Below are 20,884 nucleotides of genomic sequence, written 5' to 3' on the forward strand. Positions count from 1 at the left end.
AAGATATTGGCTCCTCTACGGCCACTCGGGCCAAATTTTATCCGCTCGGCGGTGTTTTTGGAACCCACTCAGCTCATAGACCACAATATGTGCTTAGCAGAGGTTGAAAAATCTGCTAAAATAATCTGCTCTCAATCAGTTACAAAATACTCGGGAGATTTTCAGCACGGCTGATATTTGGCGACAGGTTTAATAATTTTTGCTCTGATTCCGAATTCAATGCTGCTTGTTGCTTAAAGACCATCTCTGACGAAGCTTCTGAGAACACCAATCGATTCTTGAGGGTTGAATTAGGTAAAGTGGATATTTTTCCCGCCATAACAATAAGAACTGTGCATGCGTCAGAGCTGTGTCATGATTTTTTTGTTTTGTTTTGTAGAGAAATCTAACAAAGGACGATCGCCGAGAAGTAGGAAAGCCCAAGAGACTCAAATTCGCGTCACCCTCTGATGCGGTAACAAGAGAGAAAGTGATTATATATATTAAACTCTATTTTAAAATAGCAAATTGATTTTCAGAAGCTGGGCCCTTCTGCAATTAATTAATAAAGCCCTTGATCGTTCGCAATATACCATTCAAGAAGAGGTTTAGCTCTTAGACATTTTAATTTATCTGCAGCTGCGCGGCGCGGCGAGAAAGAAAATCAGAATTTAAATATAATTTTTAAAGCGATATTTTTTGTGATTCAGGAACCACTATTTTTTTAAAAAAAAAAATAGAGAATTTCCATTTTAAAAGTGAAAAATAATATATGTTAGAAATAAACATTAGCAATCAGATTACGATGATTTTTTTTATTAAATTTAAAACACGACTATATACAAAATTTTATTACAAAAATGTTCTAGATGGTTTGAGCTTAGACACAAAACACTTCACTTTGGCCATCTCCATCTTAGCATCGTTTATCGGATTCAACAAGTTGGCCAAACCGTTCTCTCAGTCCGATTTTTCCGAAATCTGGTTCATTATCGGTTTTGATGTTGATGCCATCGAGGAGATATCCGGCAACGCTCACGGTGCAGCTGGAGGGCACGTAAAGGGTGCCGGTTCCGCTGATCGAGTCAGGCATCTCCATAACCATGGCTCCCCACCCGCACTTCTTGTCCAGCTTCGTGTCGGACGGCACCGCGTAGATGTAGTCGGAAAAAGGCGTCGGTTTGATGAATCGGGGCTTGAATGTCTTTATGATGGCCACATCACACAGGCCTTCTGCGTCCGTGACAGCGGTTTTGAGCAGCCGCATCAGGCAGCTGGGCTCTTCGTCCTCGCGGCGGATCGGTCTTTGCGGATAACACACCTTGCTGGTCGAATTCTGGCAGGTGCAGAACTCTGAGAAGCTCATGAGGAAATACCGTTTTCTCTCCTGGTCCACGGCGATCAGGTCTGCTTCCGGGTTGATTTGGAAGAAGAGGCCCTTGGCGACCAGTCTGGCAGGCAACGGCACCGGCTCAAATACGGTGAATCTACTCCTTTTGTCCAGCACCGGAAAGGACACGTCCAGCACCAGTTCACTGCTGTCTGCTCCGCTCAAGACCCTCACCTTAGCAAGGTTGTAGAAATTACGCAAGGTGGTTCGCTGCCCCATCTCATCAGGGAAGAGCAGACCGCGTTCAGCGTCGATTTGATTCAGAATCTTCACCAGAATGGACGGTGGGAGGAAGAAAGGGTCCAGCTTTCCCTTCTTGGCCAACTTGTAGGCCTGCTTCAGGGACGTGACCTCGGCTCCCAGGAAATCGAAGGCCCCTTTGAAAGCCTCCATTTCGTCTGACACTTGTCGCACTTGTCTTGAACGTCCAGCTGGGTTGGGGCTATTTTCTTGAGGAATTTTGATGTTGTCCATGACCTGCTGCAACTGTGAATAAACTTCGGTTTTCAACAGGCTCAGATGATTGTTCGTTGCGTTGTATATGGTGACTTCTTCACTCATGATGTTCAATATTTCTGCAGTGGTGTTGAAATGGAAGTGGTGTGTGTTTTGAGTTACGTGCCGCTTCGTGATTAGGTGCTTGATGGCTGAGAATATGTCGCCTATCCTGTGTGTCAGCTGATAAGATGCAAATCTCATTTCCGAGAACACCGGTGATTTAACCATCCAATCTGCGGTTGCTTCCATTCCTGACCGTTCTAAGTTTTGTACATATCCGTCCAGGTTCGATTTTAGATCAGCCAAGGCGGTGGTGAAAATTTTCGTGTTCATCGGGATTTGGATTCTCCAAGTTGTGGCTGTGGCAAGGACTTCACCCCTTTCCTTGAAGATAAGGCCTTTGCCCAGGTCCAGGTCGTCACCATTGGTTTTGTGAAGGTTGTTGAGGATCAACAACGCAGCGCACAACCAAATCCACCTCATTTTGTCAATCTGTGAACATTTTTAATGTGAAATTATTGTTATTGTAGACATAATTTTATTAAAACAAAATAATAAGCATCTTTTGAACAATTGGTCAGACTTATAGAGTCCTTATATTGAGAGTCACGCGCCTTTTCGGACAGACGCGCGTTCGCCCTGCGCAGATCCACGTTCCTATCTTTTACTATATTAAAAAAGCTTTCGTTAGCGGCTTTGTTTCGGAATATATATTAAGTAATTAGTCCCCAAAGTTGGAAATGGAATAAGATTTCGAATTTACGTTAAAAGAATGACTTCTCAGATCATAAGTTGAATTTAATAATTATTAACAATCAATTTATTAATTTAGAAAATGAAATTTTAAAACAGACAAAAATATGAATTTTAGATGATCTGAGCGGCTTATGGTTGCGTAATTTCTTTAATTATCATTGTAAAAAAATAAAAAAGGCTGATTTGTGAGCTTAATTAGCCACATTATTTCGTACACTGGAACAAAAGTTATATTACGTATATTTAACATAAATCATTTTCACCGTGAAATTAACTCAAATTATAACCGGAGTACAGAGAGGAACGGAATATTAAATGAATTTGACTTTCAAAAATGTGAATTTAAGAAGGGAGATAAAATAAGATAAGTGAAATATTGTTTCTAACCTCTGATGCTCTGCCAAAATCGTGAAGTTCAGTCTGCGTACGTCTGCCACACCACACTTGCCAAGTTAAGTTAATGCGTTGAGAGTGAACTCACGAGTAGTCTGACTGAGGGTTATATAGTGGCGACTGGAGCGTCGTCCGATGGATCACGTAATATGCGTTGGAGAAATAGTTTCACAACACTTTCACAATGGATAACAAATATCATTTCAAAATAAACTCCTTTAAAATGGGAATATTGCTCTTGCAATGCAATTTATTCTTACACAAAAATAAGCATTGAGGAATTTCGAAGGTATTTGGGTGAACAAATTTATTTCACCATACTTTTGCAATCCTTACGAAATCCAGGTTGTCGAGGATGAAATGCTTTAGTTTGGGACTTTTTTACCCAAAGTGCATTACTTGTGCAATGAAGAATATTTTGGGATTCACAGCAGCCATTATTAGATCCCAGAAATGCTCACATATCTCCCACGGCTTTGACACTCCCTGAGAGAATGCCTTAACAATGGGAGCCAACGGTCTGGTTTATATTATTAACAAAAGATTGTTTCTGCTGCGAGAGACGTAAAAATGAAAAAAAATCTGAAGACCAAAAGCAAAAGATGATAAAACTGAAAATATAGAACTACCTGGCATCCCGCGTGTCTTTCGGCTGAAAATGCTTTTTGAAATTGGTTTGTGCTGCGTTAATAATATCCGTTCTTTTGTGCCAATATTGTATGAGTATTTATGCTCTCTTCTGTAGACAGGTACAAAAAAACTAATAATTTTTATCGTTAATGTAAACATTTATTGAACACATGTTTCTGGATATTTTTTAATTGAGTGGTTGAGTTCATTGCACAATATCTTGTATTTTAGATTGATAAAGGTAGAAATAACAGACTACCATTAAAAATTGAAAGTTGAGGAATGCCGAAAACAATAATAAAGCAAATGTTTTAAAAACTCTCTCTAGGACCTAGGCCGATTCACTACTTCCTGGTTTGCAATTTCCAGAGCAAGCGTGATTTGACTTAACAGGACGAATGTCCAGCGATTCAATGCAGTGCTCGGTGCGGGGACAAGTGGCCCTTCATAGTGGGCCGGGTCCTTGTGCGGCCTGGTGCGCTAATAATACCCGTTCGCGGTGTTATTCGCACTCGGAATTCAGCATTCATGCCAGTGCAGTGCGCGCCCTTCCCAGTCCTCGAACAGGGATAAAAAGAGCAAAAAAACGAAGAGCTATAATTTAATTTCAGTTTTGAGAGCAAATTCTCCTGTCAATTAAACCATGCAAACGTTAATATTAATTTCCTCCAGCTATGTTGCGGCCCTCAAAGGTTAATAAAAACCTGTGAATCGGCTGGAGCTATGCATTGTTGAGGCAGCATTTAAGCGAACTAACAATTACTAGAAAATTCGATTCAATTCACCAGTGGCATAAATCCTATAAGTGTTCGAAGCCGCTAACAGATGGCGCCACCGTATGCTTTGGTAATAAATTTAATTTTAAGTCCCTTCTGCTGCGATTTCAGACTTAATTCTGCTAATCAGTTTAGCCAATCGCCGTAAAATCGTTGGAAAAGATTAAAAAAACAGCTTTTCACGATTCTACGGTGATTGCTGATCCGATTTTGGTTTTCAGCACGTCAAAAGAATGCATATTAAGTAAGAAATCCACAGTAGCTATAGATTGAGTCTGAAATTGCAACGTAAGTGTCTTAAAACTAAATTTTTAATGTGGCGTTATCTGTTGGCGGCTTCGAACACTAAGGGCTTAAACAATTGATAATAGACATGTCATTATATAAACATCACTATTTTTCCCAGAAGGGTTTACATAACGATAACAATTATTGTTATTGTACCTGTAAAAAGAAGCAAAATACTCGCACTATATTAACTGCCGTTGTCGTGCTCGGCGCTCCATGGCGCACGCGCCTGATTTCGCTAACTTTCCCCGACGCTATACCATTATTCTAGTTGATGCCAAAGAAAGCTCACAAGGTGCTGGATTAGGGGTAAGAACACAAATTAGTTCTGTAGCTAATAATTATTATTGTGATAAATACATGTCTTAAAACTTTTGTGATTGCGATGACAATGCTCATTACAAAGTTTTCATGTTCTTTTATTGTAATACGAGAGGCATGTTCTTCAACCAATTCTTACGAATTCCCTTTTTTTCAGTTACCAACGCGCCAATACTGACGACACACGCAGCACAAACCAATTCGCAGTGCGCTTTTTCAGACAAAAGACGTGATACCAGGTAGTTATATTTTTTAGTTTTATCGCTTGCTTTTTAATTCATTAACTTTGTCTTCAGAAAATATATTTTTGTAATTTTTACGCCTCTCTCTCACACACACACCAGAAAAATAATTCTTTTGTTTTAAATATAAACCAGCCCGTTGGCTCGCGTTTTTAAGGCATTCTCAGGAGTGTAGAAGTGCAGTGGGAGATATTTGATCATTTCTGGTATCTAATATGGCTACCCAATGTCAGAGATGGCAAAAAGTGGTTAGTTTAGTGACTCGAAAAGCTCAAATTGCTCAACGGGCTGGGAGGAATCACCGCTCTTGCTAGTTTACGAAAACCTTTCCAGCAGCTTTTTGGCGTCAATTAAATTAATTTAACTATTGCAAAATTAGATTGTGATTTTGATAATTCCCCGAAAAATCATAGGAATCATAATGGCACTAATGTTTCATGAATTAATTTCCTCAATGTTGACTAGAAGAGAGAGTCTGACCAAATCAAATAGATGATTCTTTGTTTTGATAAAATTAGGTCTACACAAACAATAATTCCGAAACATAATTTCAGATTGCTATGAAATGAGGTGGTTCTGGCTGTGTACCTTATTGGCCCTCAACCTCCACAAAACCAATGCAAATAAATCTCTGGACAAAGGCCTCTTCTTCATGGAAAGGGGTGAAATCCTTGCCACAGCCGACACTTGGCGGGTTCAAATACCGGTGAACCTGACAGTTTTCACCAGCGCCTTGGCTGAATTCGAAGAGAACCTGGACATGTATCAACATAACGTAAAACCACTAGGAAAGGAAAAAGTCGCGCAATGGATTGATCTGGAATACTCCGCAATGAAAAAAGGGTCGGCTCAGCTGAACAAGATGATAGACGACATTTACTCAACCATCACGCACCACCGAATCAAGAAGCGACACATCTTTAAATACGGAGTCTACTTCCCCTTCAAATGGCTGTACGGCGTGGCTGCATCTTTGGACGTGGAGGAAATGAATCGAGTACTGCGGACAGAAGTCTCGGATAAGATTACGGAAATGGTAAACGTCATGAATGAGGAAGTGTCCATGATCAACGCAACGAATATACATATGAACGAGTTGAAAAGGGAAGTAAATTCGAAGATACAGGTGGTCAAGCCGCTCATGAAGAACATTGAAATTCTTCAGGGAAAACACCACAACCTAACCGATCGTTTCGGTCAAGTGGTTGACCAAATGCTGGCTGCCGACAACGCCATAATGGCTATGAATGCGTTCCGCAATGCCTACGATTTCCTAAAAACCCAGATCACGTCCCTGAAGCAGGCCCACATGTCCTCCATGCAGGGAAAGCTGGACCCGTTCTTCTTCCCGCCGACCTATCTGTTGGAGATGGTGGATAAAATTCATGCTGAACGCGATCTGCTCTTCCTCGAAGGAGAGCAGGAGGATTCCACCTCGCTTGGGTTCTACAGCATGGCTGAGGTTAGCGTCTTCAGCGGAGCAGACAGCAGCGACCTGCTGCTGCACGTGACCTTTCCGGTGACGGACAGGAAGAGGTTGTTCACCGTATTTGAGCCGAGGCCGTTGCCTGCTGAACTGGGCGACAAAGGATTCTTCTTCCAAATCAATCCGGAAGCAGACCTGATCGCCGTGGACAAGGAGAGGAAAAGGTATATCCCCATGAGCTTCTCCGAGTTCAGCATCTGCCAGGGTTCGGCCGTCAAGGTGTGCTACCCGCTAGAACTGGCCCGCCGCGAGGTCGACGAGCCCAGCTGCCTGCTGAAGCTGCTCAAAAGCGATGAAAAGGACATCGACGACCTGTGCAATGTGGTCGCAATGGAGACGTTCAAGCCCCGATTCATCAAACCGACGCCTTTTTCCGACTTCATCTTCGCGGTGCCGTCCGACACGAAGCTGGACAAGAAGTGCCGGACGGAAGCCCTGGCCAGGGAGATCCCTGACTCGATCAGCGGCGCCGGCGCCCTCCACGTGCCCACCGGCTGCACCGTGAACGCCAACGGATCCATCCTCTTCGGCAGCACGTCCACAATCATCACCGTCGATCTGGTTTTCGACCAAATCCAAATTCCTGAGGTGGTCTTTCCGTCCGTCAATTACGTGAAAATTCAGCTGGAAAACCTGAGCAAGTGGGGTCGCTTCAACTTGGAAGCCCTCTTCAAAGTGGATTTGAAGAAAAGGAAGGAGTTCCAAATAACGATTCAGAAAATGCGATCGGAGCTGGACAGGATCAAAAATTTGGCCAACGCTTGGTACCCGATCCAGTACGTCATCGACAACTGGCCGTACGTCACAGTGTGTGCGGCTTCCACGATCGGCATCATAGTCATTCTCTACTTGGATTGCTGGGCAGCATAGAGAAGTACCTCAAAATATATGAGATTGACCTGCTTTACCTACGACTAAACAGAGAAGTAATTCCAGGGAATTGTCACTGCTTGATTTTCCAGGCCAAATTTAGACAATGTTATACTCAAATTGCTACTTTGAGTCAAAGCTCGAACCATCTAGAACTTATTTGATTTGAATTTTAAATTGAATAGAAATAGATAAATTTTTCTCGATCCTTCCTGTGTATATTTAATCTATAATAATTTTGTAATTTAAAATTGCATGGAATGTATTTTAATAAAAAAATATAGAAGTTACATCAGAATAAATTAATCATTTCTTTTCATTCAATTAGAGAATGGATTTTCCAAGAAATCCAGAAATTTTTCTCCGGAAGTTCCTGAGATTTTTAAAGGAACAAGAAGGAATTTCTCGAGGAAGGTTCCATTTATATAGTTAATATATAAAAAATTAACACAGGTAGAATGGTCTGTTTGTTATTGAACTGGTTGGAGTACAAACTTTTGCAGGCGTTTATGAAATTCGATGTTATTGTTTTTAGGAATTCTAAAAGAAAAACAATGAATTGGAAAAATAACATATTATTTGTTTTTATCATTTCAATCCAATTTAGAAAAATACAATTAATTTTATCATACATCACTATTAACTGCAAGAAAAAATTGTCCACGATTTCAGGTCACTTCCAAAGAATATTCACATTACGAATAAATCTTCCCAAAAAGAATGTCGAAGGCTTCAAACCTTCTAATCTCATTCTCCTTATACCGCACGTTGAGGATGTGTTCATGCACCATTCCGACGTAGTAGACGCCGTTGATTTCGATGCGACCTATGCAAAAGTCGGGGCCCCAATAGTTCCGGATAGCCACAGCCTTTTTCGGCACCTTTTTCAGGTACGGGTACCAGTAGAATTGGTTTCCAACCAAGGCGAAGTAATTAGATCTTTCCGTGAACCTTTTCCCTGAGCGCGTGACGCCGACGACGCCGACCTCGGGCAGCAACATGCCTGGCACCCACTCGTTGTTGTCGGTCGACACGATGCCGACGTACGCAGAGAAGCCGCAGTCGTCGTCGTCGTCGTCGATGGAGAATGCGCCTCGAGGCACAAAGCCGTCGGAGCAAGACTCCCAGCTCTTGCGAACTTGCCGCCTGAAGTCTGCAAAATTTTATAAACACAGAAAATTTCGATTTTAGATTCTTAAAATGAATTTTTAGGTCAAAGGGTCTTAGGGGAAGGTTTATATTTTCAAATTAAATTATTATCAGGTTGCAATATTAGCCAGGGTCCTCAGGACAGGAAATTTTCTCTCTACAGGTACTCAGGGATTTATTATTTCAGAAGGTTTATAAATTTAGATCGGATGATTTCTGCTCCTGATTCAATTAAATTATAAGTTGATTCAAATAGTCAGCTAGGGTATTCCAGGGTTCATTCCCAAGTTTAAACTTTAATTTAGTTTAAGTGATAAATTCTTATAAATAAAAATCTATTTCCAGGTTCACGACCCTCTTTACGTTCTCTAAATAAATTCCCTGGTCCTGACGATAGTTTAAAATTTAACCTATAAATCTTTTTAAATTTTAGGGTTGGAATATTTTACCTTGATCCATATCCGTTCTACTTTTGGAACAAGACGGTCTCACTGGAATTTTGCGGGGTGTCCAAAATTCATCCATTTCCCACCATTCTGGAATTTAATTTTAATTTTTTTTTCCTGTAGTATACGATTTACCATTTAGCAAAAGAATAATGAAAACGAAATCGATAAACATAATATATGATAAGAGAGAGTAGTACTTTTACCTATTCCTTCGCAACCTTTAGATTTTTTTGATTCCGAACTCATGACGATTGAAGACTTTCGTAATGCTACAATCAAGTCCACACTGATAAACCTTCCTTATAGCTGAACCGCTATTACACGAGGGTAAAAAAACGCCGAGTTCTTTGAAAATATTATGTTTACACTTTAAAGCAATATTGAACACATGTTTCTTAATATTTCATTCATTACTCAACGGTTGAGTTTATGGCGCAATAACATATGTATTTTTACTGACAAAATTAGTAATAACAAGAACCACGCGTTTTAATTGAAAGCTGAGGAATTCCAAAAACAATAACAAAGAAATTGTTTTTGATTACGAAACGCTTTAATTTATTTTCAGTTCTGCAAGTCAATTGTTTCGAAATATCTAATCTTTGGGAAATTCTCCACTCAATTTCACCGCACGTACATATGCGGTCCTGAAAGGTTAATAAAAACCTGTTACTTTTGGCTTGAGCAATGCATCGTTGAAGCCGCGCATTATTGAGAAATAAATTTTTGGTGAAATTTGATTGCAAAAGGTTTTTTTAAAAGTCTATCGTTATAATGGACAATTCAGGGCCGAATAATGATAATTGTAAAATGGAGGTGCGGACAAAGAGGTGGCGAAGGTTGAGGACGCGGAGGAGGACAAAGGGCAACTAGTGAAGGTCAAAAGCGAGCCACACTCGGAAGATGAAGTTCCTGAACAGACTGCCAAAGGTGAGGAATACTGGAATAACCAAAGATGGCGTCTCTAGCAAAGTGTCATGGTCCTTTAAAGCTTTGATTTACTGCCCCTCATCGAAATCGGAAACATATTTTTGGTTATTATTTTAAAGGTCGAGTTCCGCTTAGGTTTTAACTGAAATTCAAGATGGCGGAAGGTTGATTGTTTCTTTAAGGGAAAGTAAATGCGAAATGAGCATGCTCCTTTGAATATTTTGAACTAAAATTTTCAGTTCCTGAAGGTTTTGTTAACTTTTAATCGATTTTAAACTTGGATCCGATCTAAATTCCCATTTGTTGTGTTAATCAGACCATTTTTGAGGGATAAAAATTCCAAAATGGCGGCAAGTTGACGTGTCCTTTAAAGCAGAAATAATTGTTCATCATTGTCACGTCCTTTAAAGCCATTCTGTATCATGATTTGATTTAATTTCAGCGGAGGCAGAAGTTGAATCCACGGCGATGCCGGAGGTGAAGGTGAAGTCCGAGCCGATGGACTTTGAGGAGGAGGACGTGGCGCCGCCACTGGTGCAGGCGACGGTGGACACGACGACGAGCGAGCTGAAGAGCTCGATCGACGGCAACGTCGTGTTGAGCGACGCGGCGACGCACGTGGCACCGCCGGCGGCCAAGATCAAAATCACGATCACGACGCCGGCGCCAGCGCCGCCGGTGAAGCAGCCCGAGGAGGCGGCGCCGGAGGCCGAGACGCCCGAGGCCGAAGAGGACGAGGCGCCGATGGCGCCGCCGCGCGACCTCGAGTTGGAACTGAAGCCGCGGCTGCGCGGGCGCAAACTGACTGAAATGCCGCCGGTGCTGAAAGGGCGCGAGGACTCGGCGCTGTGTTCAATCATGTGATTTTGCCGTCGGAATTTTCCCGACTTCGGGACGGCGTCCGTTGTTGCGACGCCGGCCGCCGGTTAATTTGCTTTTTCGCCGTCGCCGCCGCCGCACAGACCGAAATAAAGTTGTTGGACAAAAACACAATGCGCGCCTTTCTCCTCTTTCGCACCTCCCTTCATTCAATTCGATAAAAAAATATTAATTCTTCGCCTCGCAAATTTCTCTCTTTCAGCTTGCATCTCGCCAGTTCTTTCTGTGTGTATATAATAAATATCTTTAACCTGAGTTCAATTAAGTTTGACCATTAGTATTTAAGGAAAACACGGCTTTTCTTTTCTCACGTCCACCCTGAAAACCAAAAATAATATTAAATCTACGCATCTATTTTAGAACGAGTAGGAAACCTATATGAATGCAGTTTCATTCAATAATTTTCCCAGAAAAGAATATTTGAAAATCATTTAAAAAACAACAAATAATTTTCGTCCTTCAAAACGAACGGATATCTTTTAAAAGATTTGTTTCACCGCACCTGCTTTGGCCGTTTGAGTTTCGCCGGGTTTCGAGTTGAATCCTCGAAGCAGTTGATCCTAAATTCTAATTCCTTAAAAATATGCCATGGATTGTTAAAATCAAACCGATTAATTAATAAACCACTATGAACATTAATCTGCATCTGAAGCTTCATGATAAAAAGAAGAATGATCAGGTCTTTTAGTGAGCACTGAAATATACAAACAATTTTAAAGTATCTGAAAAAATGTTAATTTTAAAAATAAAAATGCGAAAATCGCTCTAAAATCCAGTGTTTGCTGAGCACGTTATCGCAGCTAATAATAATCTGGCAATGAGAATCACGTGCTCTAGAAATGAAAACAAGAGGTCAAAGGCCTCAGACGCGAATCCGGCTGGCTTGACATTGAATTTGACTTTTTCTCCCTCCACGCAACAGTGATAGAAATCGAAACAGAACTTACACAACCACAAAAATCAAATTTTTATTTAATTTCTACGAGTGATGTATCTCGAAATTTAAATTATTTGTAATTTTAATCGAAAGTCATAAGCATAAACATCGCTCCGTTAGAAACCAATTTTTTTTTTAAATATAATTGTTTAATATTATTAAATATAAAAAATTAATATAAAAATACTAAGGAAAGTTTGCAAAGAAGTGAAAATGTTGCTGACAAAAATCTTTGCCCCGCTTGTTTCGCAATTTGTGGCGATAACGCGGAATGACGCACTTTAGAGGTCAATCGCCAACTGCAGGTCAAATGGCCGAAAGTAACGTTTTTAGTGAAGACGCTTGACGATTTAATCTGACTGGGAGTGCTGTTCACCACGGTCGGAGCGCAGCAGCCCGGTCCATCGCGCGCAGAGAAGAAATTCAGGATGAGGCTTGGACTTCTCGTGCTCCTCAGCCTCGCAGTTTGCGCCGCGCAAACGTCTCAGCAGAGCGACGACTACATCCCAGCTCCGTGTAAGCATTTCTCGATATTTATTTAGCCCCTGTAAGTTGGGAAATAATCAAAAATTTGACCAAACATATTATAATTTGTTGAGCCAAAGAAAATTTCACATATTGGGTATTTATTAGAAAAAAAATTGCAAAAAGAAACCCATCAATTTTATAATTATAACGATCACTCGGTTTTAATAGGCTTAATCGTAGCTTTACTATTTTTAAATCACATTTTTTCCCCTCTCAGATTTTGACCAAGGAGAAAACTTGAGTAGCGAGAATTGTGAAATCGAAAAAACTCTGAGCCAATCGGCCGTTTATATTAAAAACATACGTACTGACAGTCGTTGCAGAGGATTTATAGCTATATCTCAAAGGACTCTTCTTGGACTAGGTAACATGAATATCTCTCCCAGGATAATCAACGAGAAAGTTTTGTACTGTCTAGGAGATGGTTGTGCTTTACTCAATACAATAAATGATACAACTGATCTACGAGTGTTTCCGAATAACTGTCTTTACCGCACAACAAAAGAGGAATGCGTCAGAAATTCCGGCAAAGTAATTTTTTATAATTTTCAGCAAATCCGTTGCATTTAACTTTTGTTTATACATGTATTTTTCAATGATTAAAGGTGCTGGATATAATCGATATTGCCATAAATCCGACAGAAACTAGAAAAGTCAAGATTTTGAGAACTGAGAAAATGCCGAGTGTGATATCTCCCATTTGCTTGTTTAACCGTGACAACGTGATGGACTCGCAACTTCAAAGAGAATCGCCCTACTTTGAAGGGACACCATGGATCGTTCGTATATTCAAATTACTCTTTGCAGTTTTTTTCACTAATTATTAATCTAATTTTATAGAGTACTCTATCTGGCCAAAGTAAGTTTGTTAGATTATAATACTATTAGAAACATTTGAGACAGTAATGTGGGCTGATGGGCTGATTAAAATTTATTTTGAGTTTTTTGTCTCACCACATTAATCGAAATACGGCACCTTGAAGACAATTTATATAAAATTTCGTATTTTTATTGAGATCGAAAGTCGGGCTTTTTTATTCTCATTGAGCTGCTTTTCGAATTTTGCAGCGATTGTTAACCTGATGAGATAGGGAAATATTTAACTCTGGCTACCGCTGCACCTTTCGACTATTTGCCCGAGGCGTCATTAAATTAATTAAGACCTAAGATGCTCCAAACAAAAAAATGCTTATTAACGTTGTGTGCTAAAAAAATGCATATGTAAAATTGATGACTTTGATCGTGTGATAAATCGAAATTTACGCGACTTTTGTTCTGCGGCATTATTATATGTTTTCTATTTCAAAATCAATTTTTATTGCTCTTGTTTACTGGCACGAAAGAATATTTAAAGTTAAATAGAAAGGAAAATGAAAGATTATATCAAATCTATAAAAAACCCATATCCGCCTTATGAACCATTCCCAAAAAAATGGGGAAATGAAAAATAATTTTTTCGTATACTGGAATTAAAAATATATAGAACCAATTTGAAACAAAATTTAAATTGAATGCGTTTTTGAGCTAGTTTTCAGTTTTAATTACTCGCAATCAGAAGCTAAATATTTTCTTCTGTGAGATATTTATTGAAAAGTATTTGATAAAAACATGACATGATTTTGCTTCGTAATTGTCAAATTTTACAGAAAATGTGACGGGTCAAAGCAACTGTAGCAGGTTTCTAAAGAGAACTGATTTGGAATCTTTGAAATCAAATAATATTCCCATCAAGAATATCCTGTGTGTAGTAGATGACAATTTTAGTAAGTTTTATACAAAATTACGCCTAATTCAATTTTACTAATGGTCATTTAATGCCACACAGATTATGAATATCTGATCAATTTCTACAAAGGACGGTATTTCTTGAGAGGTGTAAAATATTTTTGGTTTGACCGTTTTTACATTGATATTTTGCCATACATTGACGAGATCGCAAGGAAAACAAAAGACATTTCTGTTCTACGCCCGATCCCACCAACAAAACAACCGAGAGGTAATTAAACTCTAATCAATATAATCCCACAGCGAGATTTTTTTCTTAAAAAAGGATTCAATGACCGAGACAACCTCAGTTTCCCAAACTGTGGAAGGAAACCGACTTCAACAATAAGGAAACGTGGAAATGACGATTCTTCTGATGATTTCCAACCGAGTATACATATTTTCGGCGGAATCATAGCTCAGACTGGCAGCCACCCTTGGCATGTTTACATTGAGAATAATGTGACTGGAGGAAAATGTGGCGGGACATTGATTTCACCGTCAGCAGTTTTGACCGGTATAGTGAAGAAAAGAAACAATAAATTTTATGACTTCGATTTAAAATGTTCTTTTTAGCTGCACATTGCCTTTATGGATCAGAAGCAGAAGACTTCGTAGTTTATCTTGGGATGGAAGATAAAAGAAAAAGAAGAGCTCCTGGTGTCCAGAGAAAATTGGTTTTTAACTTCCATGTAAATTATTCTCATCCATAATAATCTTGACATCGTTTAGGTTAGCAGTCTGATCACGCACCCGAAATATGACCCTAAGGAGTTCAACAGTGACGTCGGACTCGTGATTTTGAACGAAAAAATTATTATAACCAACCACGTCCGACCGATTTGTCTGTGGAACGACGACTCTGACTTAGCTCGCGTGGCTGGAACTGAAGCTACGGTATAAATTGTACGGGAATTTGAAAAATCGATTTATTTTTGGCTTATCTTATTCTGAAGGCGGTTGGGTTTGGGCTTGCTGACAACTACACGTTGCCAGATAAATTGCAAGAGGCTCGACTTCCGATTAGAGCTCACACAGAGTGCTACTTGTCAAGCAGAAGGTTTTTTGAGAAATATTTGCGGCCGGGAGTCAACTTTTGTGCAGGCTACACGAACAGTTAGTACACTCCTCATTTAGTCATCACTAATTTCTCAATTTTAATATTTAATTCAGGAACGACCACCTGCAATGGTGACAGCGGAGGCAGCCTTTCCGTGAAAAAAGACGGCCGTTGGTTCATCAGGGGAATTGTCAGCTTTGGAATTGCGAAAAAGGTGATGTTTGAGGGCGAAGAAATACCGTTGTGTCACCCAGACCACTATTCTTTGTTCGCTGACGTCGCGAGTTACATGGACTGGATCGTGGACAACACGCCGGAAATTTCATTCCGTAACTAAATGTTGGGGTTTGAAGCAAAACATGTGCTTTGACATATGGTTAATGGTTTAATATAAATTTTTTAGCTAAACAGTGTAATATCTTATCAAAATATTTTATGGTGTTTCAATATAAATTGGATTAAAAGAATTGTTTGCTCGGCTTTTAATATATGAAACCCTCAAAAACGAAATTATTGTAGCACACTCTACGTTGTGTTTTTGTTTTTGCAACTTAATCTGTGTAGGTAAAGAAGCTAATAATTATTTTAAGCACAAAAATATAGGACTTCTGGGAAAATTTATACATGTATTTTCTTTCAAAGGAGACAGCTTCAATTTTCATTTATTTTTTCTTATAGTCTTTCCCATAATATCTCGGTCTCATTAATATTCTTTTGATGGATGACCAAAATGAAACCAATATTTCTTCTCGCTAATTTCTAATCGTCTAAAAAAATTCACTTAATTAGCCAACGCGATTCTAAATCGGCGCCTCGATCCGTGTCCACTTGAGGGATCAAAGCCATAACATTAAATTTGTTGCGTAAAAAGGTTTTAGATGAATTTAATTATGGAAGTTTTACTGTAAGAGATTTTAAATTAGAAAATTCCCTAGATGCGTAAATGGACATGTTTCATTCTATCAAATAGAGCATCTTTGGTTTATCTGTTTTAAATCAGCATCTGTTATGGCAATTAATATTGTTCGTAATTTTGCTCAACACTTGGCAGCAGACGCGCTGTGCTTTTTTCAGAGGCAGATAGAGATGCTTTTTAATACAAGCGAGGAGAGAGCAGCACGCCCGCCGTTGGAACAGCCGATTCTAGTGATAAATTTCGCTGGAGAAGACCTTCTCAAATAATTGCCAGAGACGACTGGTTTTTGCCTTTTGAAGAGCTATTAGATAAGCGAACTGCTGGTCGCCGGAGCAGCGCCGGCCGGATGCCCAATCTCATCATTTCAACAAATTTCTGGCAATTTCTGGGCAGAACGAAGAATAAAAAAATTACCACAAAGAGATCGCAGGAAATGGGCCCCTCCTGCTTACCTCTTATTCCTGGCGGGAATGAGTTTTCTCTGTTTGCATTTAATGAGATTATTTCATTTCCTCAAAACAGCAAACGCTTTTTTCACACGCTGTTTTCGTGAAATTTAATTTATTTGTAATTTTTAAGAGAGGACAAGTCGAAGGTTATGGTTGTCAGAGTTTCTTTGGATGTTGAATTGCGGGACCAACTGTACGCCGCGCATTACAACTCCAACGCTTGCAAGCCTCCGCGCCTTTGTTCAGTTCAGGCGGCTGCTCTCCATTTATTTTGAATATCCACCCCCTTTTTCCTGCCTCTCCTGATAGACCATTTAAAACAAAAAATTCAGATATATATGTTAAGCACCCTTAACATAAAAAAATTTAATGATTTTTTCGGCTGAGATCAATCAAAAATCCAAAAATTGGTTGACCTTCCAAATAAATCGTAATCAGAAGAACCCGAAACATAACCAAAAAAAAAAAAAAGAATTCCATAATACTGACCAAACGATTTCTCTTTTATTTTGTCACATTTTTTTTTATAATTTAGGAAATTCTTGAAATATATTCTGCGGAGCTATATAAATTCGAGAATAAAATACTAGAGATGTTTGGTAGATTCTTTTAATAAAAACGTGAAAAATTTAATTGTAAGGCAACAAGTAGAGTCACACTACAATTTTTCTGCGTCTGCATTCAGCTCGAAAAATAAACCAAAAGCGACAATTATTTAAAAAAATCAGCTGTCATGATCCAAAACCTCAGTGGAAATTACTTGGACCTCTGAGTAGATTTTTTCTTTCTTCCCAAAATTATCCCATAATTATTTTCCAGTCTAACGACAAGATGATAGAATTTTATTAAGGCTTTAGAAATCGGCGTTATGAGAATATATTTTGCAATCCTATTTTCGTGGTAATGTACCCGTGAGAGATATCGGAATGAGAGACGCTTCAAAAATTGATGGAATTCCAAAATTGTCCACATTTTATTCTTTGAAAAGATAAAATTTCCCGCGGGGGGTAAAAATGCGTGCATTCACTGCCGCTTGCTGTCTGCCCTGAAAGGTTATTCGGATGCCACACACCTTGTAATCGGCACGTTGATTCCGGAACAAAATTTGGTAAGACGTTATGGAGTAGCAGTTTCAAGCTGTATTTAGTAATTGTTTTTACAGGTAGATTGAAATGGCCGGCAATGAGCAACTGCTTTCCTTAGCTAAAAGTAGACTGGTTGATGTATTATTCCAGAGAGGAGACGCATTCCGATATTTGATTAAAAGATGTATCGTAAGAAACATCGATCGGTACATGCAAAATGATGCTACGAAACAACGCTTTAAAGAAACCATTTGTAAGATCTGTAAATATCCATAGCCAATTTATTTTCATTAAATTCTTTATATTTCAGCTCCTCGGTTGCGAAATGAAATTTTGTTTGAGCTCCTGAAGCCAAGGTTCATTCGTCATGGGCAAGAGCAGATAGATGAGTTTAAAAATAGAATGAAAGCTTTGCCATGTCTGCTTAACTCGATGACCAAACAAATCAACTTGTGTAGTCTTTATAGATGTTTTCCAGAGGATTTGAAGGAGGTTTCCAAGCTAAGTGTAATCATTCTATTATTAAAGAGCGACTTTGAAGAAGTTTCTGAGCCCAGCAATCGATGATTCTTGAGGGTCGAATTAGGTAAAGTGGATCTTATTTTCCAGACTAAAAAGTCTAGCACGACGTTCCAACTATTTTTTCCGCCAATACAATATGAAGCTCTGCGCATGCGTGAGAGCTATTTGAGCACTTGCAATGAATGACTTCTTTGTCAGCTCACGCATGCGCACTTCTCGCATAAACGTTCATATTGATTTGGCGGGAAAAAAAGTTCGCACGTCGCGCTGGACTCTTTGCTGGAAAAAATATCTACTTTACCTAATTCGACCCCCAAGAATCGATTGGTTTGCTCAGAAACTTCGTCAAAGACGGTCTTTAAGCAGTGTGTGATTTAATATTTTTCTATATAATTCAAGGTCTTCGATTGGATCGCTGAAAAAGCTCCAAATATGGAAGTGCTTGCTTTCACCTTTAAAGGAGCAGTTGTGAGCAAACCTATCGTGCAATCATTGATCAGAATGAAGCAACTGCGAAGTTTATGGCTCGTCGGTGGCATCCTGCGCTGGCAAGACTTTGTGGAGATTTGTAAAAATTTGCCCAATCTCATTCAAATTAAATTTTCTCACTTTGATGAATCTGCCGATTGTATCCGCCTTCTCGAGATGAAAAGAAACCTCAAAGACATTTCCCACCTCAAAAGCATAACTTGTGGAGAATTATGCTGCCGAATTATGGAACTTTTTGAAAGGCATCTGCCCGATTTTCAATGGTGTTGCGAAGGACCACTCACCACTAATCATGCCAAAGCGTTTGATCTCGACGGAAACAACAAAAAAACAGCGACAGCGCGTTCATTCATGCACAGACCTTTGTACCATCGCCTCGCCAAGGAGATTCCTGCCAAGTTCCCAAATATAGTGTCATATCAGGTGACTATATTCAATTTAGATACGTGATAACTATAATCATTTGTGACTTATTTGCACAGATGGACTGTCATGAAGAGAAATACGAAGATTCTCTCCTTCAACATCTGCCGGATTTTCGGGTACTTCAGAATTTGCGCTTTGCGGGGCTGAATGATCCGCAAATTTTGTACCACGCTTTGGTGAAGTACGGTGGAAACTTGCGAAAGGTCACCGTTATCGGGCACAGAGAGCCAAGTTTAGATATTAAACGCATTTTTGACCTCAGCCCCAATTTGGAACACCTGGAACTGGTAGGGGTCCGCCTGATCAACCATTCAGGTCAGATTAACCACTCGAGGCTCATGAAACTCTCGCTGGTGAACACAAGGTAATTTTCATGAATTAAAGGTTTTTATTAATATCGTAAACCATTCAATCGTAGATGCAACAAAAAATCCGAGATTCTACTGGCTCCGCAACTTCAGGTGGTAACGCTCTGTGGACATTACTCTGACCTGCTGCATTTATGTTTTAATCCGTTAATCCATAATGTAAGCGCGATATCCATGGCTACTAGACATTATCGTTACACTAAGATGATCAAAATTTGGAATTTGACAATGGTCGTGTCAGACTGTGAAAATATTTCTGTTGAACAGTTCACAGTTCTATCTCAGTCTATTCAATTGTTGTCTGCCTTTTCTGTACCGTGTCTGACAGATTTCCACTTGTTTTACGGTGAAATCGGCGAGATTGATGACGTGCACTATTTGCAAGTAGACCCATATCCCAGAATTTATTGGCCAGCCGTTGCCAACTTAATCGAGATTTTGAAAGTGTATCAATGATATACACTGCCCGGAAGTGTTAAAAAATGCCTGCTTTTTTAGATGTAAACCTAGAATAAATAAAAAGAGCTCGTCTTCAAGTGCCTAAACCAGTTCGACTTTCATTTAAAAACTCGCTTTACACAAATCAGAATCTTGCAAAAATCGAGGAAAAGTTAAAATTCAACCCTTTGTTGGAGGTCACTGGAAATCTAGAGCGCTAGAATAGTTTCGATGGAAAATAATGCAAAAAATCCCCGGGGTCCAGATTGCGATCTGTGTTTGGTTCCCGCCAGTCAGATTTTTAAATAAATGGCATCGAAATAATGGAGGCCAATCAGAAGCGTTGAAAAAGAGGCGACCTAATGATTTCATTCCCGCGTATTTTGTTATATTTCCAATTGGCCTGAAGTGCCATCTAACGGTCGATTCGCCAATTACCGGGCTAATCAGCTGTTCATAAAGAAATGACAACAAATAAATCAGTCAGCTTGAAAAATTCGCCTTTTTTGAAGCTGCGCAGTAAACTTGAGCGCATCTTAAGCATGCGCAGCATGATCATATCGCTTTCTAATCTCACTGAGAGGTCAAAACGCAGCACTGCGCACGCTTGACCAAAATTAAAACCTTCTGCGCACTCAGAATTTCCACCGTGTTGCGATCTGTATTGATTCCCGCCGGTCATAAGTCAATATGGCGTCAAATTAATGGAGGTCAATCAAGAGACAGGCCAGTGGCCAATCAGAAGCGTCAAAAAAGAGGCGTATACTTTCATTTTGGCATTTTTTGCTTTATTTCCATTGGCCTGAAGTGCCATCGAACGTTTGATTCGCCAATTACCGGGCTATCAAGCTGTTAGTAAAGAAACA

General features: G+C 39.6%; 2 protein-coding genes and 1 long non-coding RNA gene across 4 annotated transcripts; all 3 read left to right on the forward strand.

The window, feature by feature from the left end:
* The first annotated feature begins 9,471 nt into the window (after positions 1-9,471).
* LOC135937400 (fibrous sheath CABYR-binding protein-like) lies at positions 9,472-11,327 on the forward strand. Its single transcript, XM_065480552.1, has 3 exons — positions 9,472-9,490; positions 10,044-10,157; positions 10,600-11,327. The coding sequence occupies exons 1-3, from the start codon at positions 9,472-9,474 to the stop codon at positions 11,019-11,021; spliced, it is 555 nt and encodes a 184-aa protein (XP_065336624.1). The 3' UTR covers positions 11,022-11,327.
* A 2,098-nt stretch (positions 11,328-13,425) lies between these two features.
* Positions 13,426-15,809, forward strand: LOC135936588 (serine proteinase stubble-like). Of its 2 annotated transcripts, XM_065479456.1 has the most exons (7): positions 13,426-14,264; positions 14,327-14,497; positions 14,552-14,782; positions 14,842-14,942; positions 14,998-15,162; positions 15,222-15,381; positions 15,439-15,809. In XM_065479456.1, exons 4-7 carry the CDS (start codon positions 14,895-14,897, stop codon positions 15,660-15,662), a joined length of 597 nt encoding a protein of 198 aa, XP_065335528.1. In that variant the 5' UTR covers positions 13,426-14,264; positions 14,327-14,497; positions 14,552-14,782; positions 14,842-14,894; the 3' UTR covers positions 15,663-15,809. The 2 variants fall into 2 exon arrangements, with proteins under 2 accessions (XP_065335528.1, XP_065335529.1); XM_065479457.1 differs by having other exon boundaries at positions 14,327-14,782.
* Positions 15,810-18,027: 2,218 nt separating this feature from the next.
* Positions 18,028-20,078, forward strand: LOC135936898 (uncharacterized). The gene is made up of 3 exons (XR_010574403.1): positions 18,028-19,209; positions 19,269-19,576; positions 19,631-20,078. It is a non-coding gene; the product is annotated as an uncharacterized LOC135936898 (long non-coding RNA).
* The last annotated feature ends 806 nt before the right edge of the window (positions 20,079-20,884 follow it).

Source organism: Cloeon dipterum, chromosome 2, assembly GCF_949628265.1.
Source record: "Cloeon dipterum chromosome 2, ieCloDipt1.1, whole genome shotgun sequence".
Classification (NCBI taxonomy): Eukaryota; Metazoa; Arthropoda; class Insecta; order Ephemeroptera; family Baetidae; genus Cloeon; species Cloeon dipterum.

What these genes read in the sequence shown, in the direction of transcription:
- LOC135937400 (XM_065480552.1), top strand. An exon ending in TCCTGAACAGACTGCCAAAG is followed by an intron (nt 10,158 to 10,599) that starts GTGAGGAATACT and finishes ATTTAATTTCAG; the next exon opens with CGGAGGCAGAAGTTGAATCC.
- LOC135936588 (XM_065479457.1), top strand. Translation starts at nt 14,895, where the DNA reads ATGGAAGATAAAAGAAAAAGAAGAGCTCCTGGTGTCCAGAGAAAATTG. An exon ending in CTGGTGTCCAGAGAAAATTG is followed by an intron (nt 14,943 to 14,997) that starts GTTTTTAACTTC and finishes GACATCGTTTAG; the next exon opens with GTTAGCAGTCTGATCACGCA. An exon ending in TGGCTGGAACTGAAGCTACG is followed by an intron (nt 15,163 to 15,221) that starts GTATAAATTGTA and finishes CTTATTCTGAAG; the next exon opens with GCGGTTGGGTTTGGGCTTGC.